General features: G+C 52.5%; 1 protein-coding gene and 1 non-coding gene across 4 annotated transcripts; one reads left to right on the forward strand and one right to left on the reverse strand.

The window, feature by feature from the left end:
* Window positions 1-90: 90 nt before the first annotated feature.
* On the reverse strand, window positions 91-7,454 carry ATP6V1F (ATPase H+ transporting V1 subunit F). 3 transcript variants are annotated; one of them, XM_084808902.1, is made up of 3 exons: window positions 6,660-7,019; window positions 6,175-6,323; window positions 91-2,744 (listed from the first exon to the last, which is right to left on the reverse strand). In XM_084808902.1, the coding sequence occupies exons 1-3, from the start codon at window positions 6,936-6,938 to the stop codon at window positions 2,543-2,545; spliced, it is 630 nt and encodes a 209-aa protein (XP_084665028.1). In that variant the 5' UTR covers window positions 6,939-7,019; the 3' UTR covers window positions 91-2,542. The 3 variants fall into 3 exon arrangements, with proteins under 3 accessions (XP_084665028.1, XP_084665026.1, XP_084665029.1); XM_084808900.1 differs by lacking the exon at window positions 6,660-7,019 and adding an exon at window positions 7,165-7,454 and having other exon boundaries at window positions 245-2,744; XM_084808903.1 differs by lacking the exons at window positions 6,175-6,323; window positions 6,660-7,019 and adding an exon at window positions 7,165-7,371 and having other exon boundaries at window positions 245-2,744.
* Window positions 7,455-9,548: 2,094 nt separating this feature from the next.
* LOC146339260 (U2 spliceosomal RNA) lies at window positions 9,549-9,746 on the forward strand. The gene has a single exon (XR_014784594.1). It is a non-coding gene; the product is annotated as a U2 spliceosomal RNA (small nuclear RNA).
* Window positions 9,747-10,021: the final 275 nt, after the last annotated feature.

Genomic DNA, 10,021 nt, shown 5'->3' on the forward strand with positions numbered 1-10,021 from the left:
CTGAGGTGGCCAACTTCCCCTCGGCAGCTTTAAGGAAAAAGTGACCCACAGAATCCGGGCTGAAAATAGATTTTGGTTCCAAGGAGGAGGCAGATGAGGGAAGGCGGCCCGGGCTGCAAATACCACCATCCACGCAGCGGTGGGTGCGGTGTTCGCCCCCTTTGCCCTAGGACAGTGGCTGCCACTCTCAGAAGCCCAATAAAGAAGCCTTCCGATTGCGGCCAGTAATGGCCAGACACCCACAAGAGAGGAGGTGGGAGATAAAGTGTTGTTTAATTTGCACTCAACTTCTAAAGAACCACCATCCATCAACACTCTGCTATTTCTGCTCCAAGATCATCACAACGGTGAACAAGGTTCTAACTTGGGGAAGATCGCATAAGCACCAGTCTTGATCACACCGTCAAGTCAGCTCCACAGCTTGGACAACAGAAAGTTCACAATCATCACATCACTGCAAGTGTAAGAGAATGAGCAGATGACACAACCAGAAATACAATGTGGCACAGCTCTCCTGGGACTGTACCACCTCTAAAGTGTAAGCGGATGACTCCATGTTTGAAGCCTTCCCTATGTCATAGGACAGCTGGCCCCTGGAGCCTCTTTGGATTCCTCCAGGGAGCAGGGCTTGGCCTCCACCTCCCACCCCCTGGAAGAACCCCCTCCCCTATATAGATTGGATTATATCCAATCTAGGGCCTATGTCAATAACATTCTGAATTTTGAGAAATAATGTTATGGATTAGACACTTCCGACATTCTTATGTTCCAGTTAGTGAACAAATCCTGCCCACCTGCCCTGTGGTGTGGGACAAGGTGCAATGCTTCTTCCTTTTACTTATTTATTCGATACTGCCATCACCCACTGAAGGTTCTCTAAATGTGGGTTGGGTGAGACACTCAAGACATGTAGGTTTTTTACCAGGGGAGGGGGAGAAGCAAGTCTTAGCAAACTCTCCTGGTACCCTACAGGCAAAGTGCTTCTGTTCTCCCCTTTTACCAAGCCTGTGGCATGGAGGAATGGTCTTGGGCATTGCGGGTGGGGGGAATTATTTTCAGGATGTCATAGCAGTGAGCCCCAAGCTGGAAATTTATAGACTTCATTAAGATTAAATAAAGGAAGTGGGGGAAAGCAGGCAAGTAGTACACAAAATAAAGCAGAACAGTTTACTTTCGAAATAGCCTACTAGAAATCACTGGGAGAGAGACAGAAGATTAAAACAAAATCAAGCCTTCGCCACAGAGAGGCTTTTCACCCTGAGGGTCATTTACATACACAATCTTCAACACCGGAATTTTTTTTTGTTTTTTTCAATTTACTTTGTAAACTGAATTTTAGATAGATTTTTTAATATATAATTGAACTAACAACTTGGACAAAGCAAGCATATGGGTAAGACAAAGGGAAAACCCTACCCCCCTCCCACTACCACAAACTCCAAGGCCCAATTCAGTAATCAAGAACAGCAACTGAACGAGACAGTTTTTATTAAGTTGTTTTGTCACTGAACAGGTTCATCCAAAGATAATCAGAAAATATATGTATGATTCACTATGATTAAATATCACATATCTGATCACTGAACAAAGACACTGAGTCATAACAAGGACCATCATGGAATATGTTGGAAGTTGTCTTTCCTTCAGCAAACCTTCCCCAACAAGTCTTTTGCAAGGAACAGATAGTGCAACCCACCTTCCAAGGACAGAGAACATCCATACACATAAACGAGGCAAGCCAGGGGTGCCGTTTTGCTGGAGGGGTTTGGACTACAACCATCAGGACAGCAAGCAGGAGAAAGTTTTGTGGTGATCTACCATGGAAGAAATCACATTCCAAGCAGTTTTTCTATTGATCAAGTTCCCGAGATATGAGCCCCCTTACCACAAGAACAGAATTCCAGGCTCTGCCCTTTGACTTAATTTATCATCAAGAGACTTTACTTCCCAGATTCGGGTGGGGGTGGGGGTAGATGAAGCCATACAGTATTGCACCATCTGCAAGGGAGGCGCATTTCAGCCCCAAAGAATCCAGAAACAACAGGCCCCGAAAGAGCCAGAGTCTTTCTCTACTCAGAAATCCACTTAGGACGTCTCTTGCATGATGGATATAAGGGCCACAGGAGGATACAGAGAGGTGCCCGGGCCAGTTACAGCACCAGAGGAAACTAAGCACAGGCGCATCGTGTTCTGCGGGTCTGCACCTCCCCGTGGGAGCAGGCCAGGTGTGAAATGAGCATCCAGCTGCCGCCAACATGACCCTAGCTCTCCTATCCCCTGTATCAAATGCTAGAGTCGCACCACAGCTAGTTATCCCAAAAAGCAGAGATGTAGATGAGCAAAGGCAAAACAATGCTAGGATTGGCAAACTGCAGGCTGGTCTTGCCCCTATCCTTACAGGAAGCAGGAAGGGGAGGGATATTATGGACAGCAAATACATCAATGCAATGAGGGGGGGAGCAGCGGAGGGAAAGCTCTTTATGGAATTGTGCTGATGAAGCAGCAGCAGCTGACCAGGAAAGAGAGATGGCCTCTCCTCCACCTATCGCAAGTCCTCTGCAGTGAACATGCCCTTGGCGCGGCGTAAGATCGAGTCCTTGGAGGCATCGTAGGGGTGCTCCTTGGAGGGGATCTCCAGCACAGCTGGGATGGACTTGGTGTGCGCATCAATCGCGTGTCGGATCATCTCCGCAATGAATTGGTTGATGAGAACAATGCCGATGTCTTCACGACACAGGAAGCTCCTGAGGGCAGAGAAGAACAGCACAGACGGGGGGGGGGGGGTGTCAGAGCTAGCCAGTCCATGGGGCCCTGCTTGGAAGTTTCTGGGAAAGTCACCCTGAAGATTGGGCTACCTCCACCAGGCTACCTGGGTCATGGAAGCCTACTATTACAACTGGCTCTGGACAAGAATGGTATGGACACATGTATAGCTCAGAATATTGAATAACCAGCACAGAAGATGCACAGAATCAAAGGAGGGACCATCTTGACAGTGGACACGGTCCTGTCGCTAGCCCAAGAGCCCAGCAGAGCATGTTCAGTGAGATGATGGGCCACGAAAGGTGATACTACCATATTCTTGCAGATATTCCTGCTTAAAAACAAGCCTGTGTGTAAAACAACAACAATGAAAGGCTTAGAGGGAGAGGGGAAAACAACATAAAAGCTACCTACTAAAATGAAAGCACCATTAGTGCGACATCTTGAAGAATACCACAAAAAGTCGATCTTTTGGGCAACAGAAAAGCTAGAGGTGTTAGGGATAAAAAAATCCTAAAAAAAAAAAAAAAAAAAAGCACTGTGGGCACTGAATCAAAGGCTAGTCCCAAGATCTTTGCCCTATTAAGAGTGTAGCACAGCTGAATAAGTCTTGGATTTTTCTTCAATGTCAGAGCCCAAGAATCCACAAGACATAGATGGTAGCAGCAGCCCCTGTAGCAGCAGCTCATAAAATATGGACGTTTTCCGAAATCTCACAGAGACCAATCCAGCTTTAAACAAATTTGCTTTCAGTTATGGGGTGAAGAGGCTCATATGCTGGTTTAGAGTTATTCTGATTTTGAACAGATATTACTAAGAGAGCTCTTAACAAATGGTTCACAAATGATTCTTTGCCCATATCAGTAAAAATGTTTAAATATACAATATACTTTTAAATGCACAGTTTCTCCCAAAGAACTGCATTTTTAATTTGTATTTTTAGCACTATAATACAATGCAATACAATATATAGAGGTTCTAACAAGCAAGCAGTCATTTTGCAGCTTGGCTGATTTCACTTAACTACACATAAAACCCATTTTTTGGTCCATTTTCCCTATTTGGCTCAAGAAGCTCTTATTTTCGAGTTACATAAGTGTCTGATGTGACTTTTATGATTAAAAGCATTTAGACTCTGGCATCCTTGGTTTCATCCTTGCGTTTTGATACTGCCAGGAAGCCATAAGAACTTAAGAGCAGCTCTGCTGGATTAGACCAACAGTCCATCTGAGGTCTGGAGGGAAGGGCCAGGCGGCTGCCCTGAAGCTCTTGTTCTGATGACCCAGGAGGCTGCTGGGAGTGCACCAATATTCCTCCAGGAGGGAGCTTGCCCAGTACCCAACAGGCCCGCACAGTGCAAACTGAAAGCCACGTGGAGAGGGAGGTTTCGGTGCAGCCCTCCCTCTGCCCTGACCCAATAGGTGCAGAAGGTTCAAGTCCTGAGGAAGTCGGTGCGTAGCACCTGGCTTACATCCAAGCAGTGCTGTGCCTTCTCTTGAGGATGCTCGAGCCCAGGGCAGAAGGAGGGATGGACCAGTTCCCCATGAAAGTAGGAAATGACAGTTGGGTCCAATTACCACCACCTTAGCATTGTGACAAATACAGAGCCTGCTCCCACCCTGCTCCCAGCAACTGGTTCTCAAAAGGCATACTGTCCCAAAAGCTGCGTAAGTATTGCGGCTAATGGGTGCTGATAGATCACGAAACCATCAGTCAACACATCTTGTGGCACTGAGTCCCATAAGCCAGTTATATGCAAGTATGAAGTCATCCTAGCTTGTCTGTCCTGAATCAACTGCCTATCTGTTTGTCCTGCTGTGCTGGGAGGGGAAGGAAAGTTTCTCAGTCCACTTTCTCCAAAGCGTTACTGTTATTACCCTTCCACCTCATCTTAGCCGCTCAATGGAATAGGATCTTTGGTCCTTTCAAATTCCCATTCTGAAGAAGGTGTGGACAGAAAACTGCCTAGGGAAAAAAACCAAGGTGAACACTTTCCCAGGGCTGCTACTGCAATGCATTTTTCTTGCCTTATTCCAATATCTTGGAGCAATTAAACCCCCAGATCACTGTAGACAAGACCACACCGCATAGACTGAAGTCATTCCGCAAGTCTGAGGGAAGGGCAGGGAAATGAAATGGGCTAATCCACACCCAACCTTCTGTAATGCTTTTCTGCACAGAGCCCTGATCCACTAGAGAGGCTGGGAATTTACCACATGACAAGCTCTGTCAAGGTCAGGTAGGTCCTTTGACAGGAGTAGTCAGGACTGAGGACCAGTGGGAGGCAGTTGTGACTGGGGTTTGAAGAGCCTGTACAGGCCAGGTTGTTTGTGTGTAAACAGAGCATGGATCTAACCCAGCTCTTTTTGGAAAGGACAGGAGACCACGGTGCAGGCTCCCTTCACTGGATGTGAATAATGCCAGTTCTGACTGAGATCCAAAGAAGGTTGAATTCACCAGCTCAGTGACCCGGGAAACCTAAGGAAGTGAGCTGTGCACTGATAGAGAATGAGACCCAAGCATTTAAAACAGCCTTCCCCAACCTGGTGCCCTCCAGATGTGCTGGACTACAACTCCCAGCATCCCCCAGCCAGCCATACTAGGAGTTGTGGTCCAACACATCTGGAGGCACCAGGTTTTAAAAGCAGTGGATGCTGGTTGCTCTGATGTCAGTGGGGCAGATTTCAGACAGAACTAGTCAGAACTCTAAAGGAGAACTTCTTTAGAGTTCTGACTGAAACTCTTCTTTAGAGTTCTGACTGAAACCCGGAGCAGATTCACCACCCAACTGACACTGGAGCCACCAACCTCCGCTGCTTAAAAATACCACATATAGCAATGGAACGTGATTCTGATCAGCTTTCTCTGGAGTGCAGTCAAGGGCCTGTTCCAGACATAACCTATTTCAGCGTTACGGGAACAAGTCCACCCAAACCACAGGCTCCCCACCACCACCTCCCCTTCTCCCACTTTAGGAGGAAGTACAGCTCGCCATCACATCTGCACTCAGGAACTGTGGCTTGTTTCAACGATCAATAGTTCAAAGAAACCAGACTCAAACCACGGTCTATTCTGCATGAAGAATAGCATTGCCGGCTTATTCCCTGGTCCCGCACAGCACCCTGACACAGAAAGTTAGCCAATTAAACTGTCCTTACTCCCCATGCTACTAGGAGTTTCCCCCGTTTGATTTCAGCATGGCAAGCCACTGCCAGAGGCAGAGGGGAGGGTCAGGGAAAACAAAGTGAGCTGGGGCCAGGAGAGCGAGAAGGTCAGCTCTTTTTTCTAAGAGGCTAGCACAGGCTGACCAAGCAAATTCCATCCCATTCACAGGTCACATGAATTCCTAGCAGGAGAATCAAGTAGAGGAAGTGTTCACTCTGCCCAATGCGGGAAAGGGGAAGCTCTAACCTTTGCGCATGCTGCATTAGTAGAATAGGTTCACGGCCTCTGAGGAATAGTGTCCCAAATGCCCACTTCAATGGAGGCGACCACTCCTCCTCCCAAGACATCTGCATGCACATTCCAGCTTGATTATTATTACTTTTTTGCACCCCAAGCTAGAGAAATTGGAAACAACCCAATAAATACTGCTTGGTGGCCCCCTACTTGCCACCCTGGATTCAACCCAGGGGAGGAGAAAGTGGCCTCTCCGGTAGTCCGGCTTGCAGGCAGGCCACGATCTGGGGCTACAGGGCCAGGGCGGGGGGGGCTTCTCCACCACCCCCTCCACAGAATTCTCAGTGCAGAGGAGTCCGTGGAAACTGCCAGCAGACCTTGACCTCGCCCCCCCCGCCCAACGACAGCCCAGCTCCCAAGCACGGGCTCCTTCGCAAGAGCCGCGCCCCGCACGCCCCCAGCCCCAGGCAGGAAAGGGCCCCTTTGCACCGGCACACCGCGAAGCTGGTCCTGACGCAGAGCCCCGGGCCCCTCGGGGAACGCAGGAGAGGAGGCCGCAGCGCGGCCCCAGCCCCCGCGCTCCTCCCTGGGAGGGAGGCCGCGGCGCGGGGCCTCCCCGCCCTCGCCAATCCCATATATCGGCGCTCCCCGCGCGGGCGCCCGCGAGGCGTTTTGGACTGCGACTCCCGTCCTCCGCCGGCCTTGCTGGCTGGGGATGATGGGGATCGCGGCCCAACACACCCGGAGGCCGCCAGGCTGGGGAAGGCCGCCTCCATCCAAGCCGACGCCCGCCCCGCTCCGCAACGGCCTGACCCCGCAACACCCCCGGAGGGCGGCTCCTCCCTCCCCCCCTGCCTGCCGCGGCGGCCCTTCCGCCCTGACAGCCCTCGCTTTGCCCGCCGCCCCCCGCCGCCGCCGCGCGCGAGCAGCCCCACGAACGCTCGCCCCCCATTCCTAGTGGCGCAGCGGTCTCCTCCCCGCCGCTCTTCCATCCCCCCTCACCGAAAAGCCTCCTCGATCTCGGCCAGGGCGGTCTCCTTCTCCACCACCAGGAAGTTCGGGCGCCGGTGCTTGTCGAGCTCCCCGACGCCGCCCAGCAGGAACCCGGTGACCGTGTCCTCGTCGCCCAGCACGGCGATGAGCTTCCCCCGGCCGGCCATCGTGACGGCGGCGCGGAGGCGAGGAGGCGCGCCGTCGCTGCGAGTGGCCCGGCGCGGCCGCCGTAGGGAGGCTTTGTGGCCGGGACGACGCGGGGGCGCCGCTCGGGGGGCGAGCCCAGCCGCCGCGCATGCGTGGTCCCGTAGCAAAGCCGCGAGAGCGGGAGCGGCGCGTCCTCCGCGGGGATGGGAGCGGCGGGTCGCGGTCGCGGTCGCGGGGGCCCCGGAGCGCGCGCCGGGCGTGCGGACGCGGGCCGGCGGAGGCTCTCGCGCAGCCGCCCCGCCTGGGCCAGCCGGCTGTGGGCCGGGGCCGCGCGTCCCGCCGCAGTCGGCGGGCTTGCCTCCCGCCTAGGGTGGCCCTGCAGGGGGAGCGGGGCGGAGGGGCCAAGGCACGCAGCGCCCCCGGGGAACGCCGCGCCTGAGGAGGGGGCCCGGGCCCGGCCGGGCTCTCCAGCCCAGGAGCCGGCAGGCCCTGGAGCCGCGTGGCGGAGGGAGCGCCGGCCGCCCCGGGAAGGCGGAGAGCGGGGCGACGCGAAAGATAAGCGAAGCTGTCAGTGGGGACGTTCTAAAGCGGCAAACTACCGGGGCAATGAGTGGCCTTTTCATTCACCTCCTTCGGGGGGGCATTCCGAAGGCAGGGGGTCGCCATAGTTTGGGGAGCGGCCCGGCTTAAGTGAAGATGACCCGGAAGCCCTTGCAGGGCGCAGACTGCAGGAGATGGCAGGCAGTGCTGCAAGAGAACATCAGAAGAGCCCTGCTGGATCAGAGCAAGGGCCCATCTAGTCCAGCATTCTCTTCACGCAGTGGCCAACCAGCCATCGACCAGGATCCCACAAGCAGGGCATGAGCGCAACAGCGCCCTCCCACCCACGTTCCCCAGCGACTGGTGCCCACAGGCTCGCTGCCTCTGGTGCTGGAGGCAGCCCAGAGCCATCAGGACTAGTAGCCACCGATAGCCGCCTCCTCCTCCGGGAATTTGTCCAACCCCCTTCTAAAGCCATCCAAACTGGTGGTCATGACGACATCCTGTGGAAGCGAGTTCCATAGTTCAACTCTGCACTTTGCAAAGAAGCCCTCCCTTCCTCCTGCCCTGAATCTCCCACCGATCACCTTCACGGGGTGACCCCGGTGGGTTCTAGTGTTATGAGAAAGGGAGAAAAATGTCTCCCTACCCACATTCTCCACATCAGGCATAATCCTGTACACTTCTGCATGTCTCCCCTCACCCTCCTTTTTCCAAGTTGAACAATCCCAGCTGTTGTGACCTTCCCTCAGAGGCAAGATGCTCCAGCCCCTCAATCATTTTAGTTGCCCTTTTCTGCACTTCTTCCAGCTCTACAATATATTTTTTGAGGTGTGGTGACCAGAACTGTGCACAGCGTTCCAAGTGTGGTCACACATAGATTTGCATACAGGCGGTATGATACTGGCAGTTGTATTCTGGATCCCTTTCCCAATTGTGCCTAACATGGAGTTGCATTTCCAACAGCAGGGGCACACTGAGGTGACATTTTCCTCAAGCTGCCCACCACAAGCCCCAGATCTCTTTCTTGGTCAGCCATGACCTGTGTGGGCTTCCCATTGGGGTACCTGGTTGGCCACTGAGGCCTTTGGCCTCATCCAGCACCAGTCTTCTTCTTATGTTCAGCAATTAAGGGCACAATCCTGTGCACGTTTAGACAGAAAAAAGTCCTACAACTCCCAGCGTGTCCCAGCCACCCATGTTGAGATTTTTAGGACTTTATTTTCTGGCTAAACATGGCTAGGTTTGCATCCTAAGGCTGCAGTCTTTTATACCCTTGCCTTGGGTGTACGTCCCGTAGAAGTCAATGGGGCTTACTTCTGAGTAAACATGTGTAGGAATGCCCTGTAAATAGAGCGGGGGGGGGGTGGAGAGGCCAAGACACACAGCCCCCCCCCCCACCATACTGGAGAATACAGTGACTGAAGAGGGGGGAATAAGGGCCTGGCCTGGGGTCTGTAGCCCAGAAGCTGGCAGCCCATGGCAGCTTTGCAAATGAAGTGCAGGCTGTCCCTGGGAAAACCAAGTGAAATGAAGAAAGTGGGGCTATGATGGTGGTAAAAGTCATGGGATTGCAGCTGCAGAGGGGACAGTCTGACCGGCATGCCCAGATGAGTGTATAGGAGGGGGCTGGCGCAGCTGGACCACTATGATCTGCATGGCCCCTGGGAAAGCGGGGCGGGCAGGCCCAGAGCTGCATTTCTTTAATCGCTTTTCAGCCTTTGGGGTAAGATCAAGGTAGTATCTGTTTTTATCAGCTTAATATTTTAATATTGGATATGTTCTCAGTTGAACAGCAATGTATTAAGTGGATTTTTTCAACTGGGCAATGGAACAGGGGCTTGTTCCATCCACTCCATCCATTCATCTAGTATTGCAGTGTTTCCAGCACCTGTGCACCTTCCCTTTGGGAAGGATCTTTCACATTTAAAAACATATACAAATGATTTCACACAACTTATAATAACGTATTGTTCAGTCATTAAGTCGTGTCCAACTCTTCATGACCCCATGGACCACAGCACGCTAGGCCTTCCTGTCCTCCGCTCTCTCCCGGCGTGTGCTCAAGTTCATATTCATTGAATCGGTGATGCTATCTAGCCATCTCATCCTCTGCCGTCCCCTTCTCCTTTTGCCTTCAATCTTTCCCAGCATCAGGGTCTTTTCCAGGGAGTTTTCT

This window comes from Heloderma suspectum, chromosome 7 (genome assembly GCF_057233095.1).
Source record: "Heloderma suspectum isolate Gila_16-S chromosome 7, 16-S_ref, whole genome shotgun sequence".
Lineage (NCBI taxonomy): Eukaryota > Metazoa > Chordata > Lepidosauria > Squamata > Helodermatidae > Heloderma > Heloderma suspectum.

Coding starts and splice junctions, on each gene's coding strand:
- ATP6V1F (XM_084808900.1), bottom strand. CDS start 7,452: ATGCGCGGCGGCTGGGCTCGCCCCCCGAGCGGCGCCCCCGCGTCGTCC. Junction 6,324..7,164: donor GAGATCGAGGAGGCTTTTCG/GTGAGGGGGGAT, acceptor CAATTTCTCTAG/CTTGGGGTGCAAAAAAGTAA. Junction 2,745..6,174: donor CTAATGCAGCATGCGCAAAG/GTTAGAGCTTCC, acceptor CTCTGCCCTCAG/GAGCTTCCTGTGTCGTGAAG.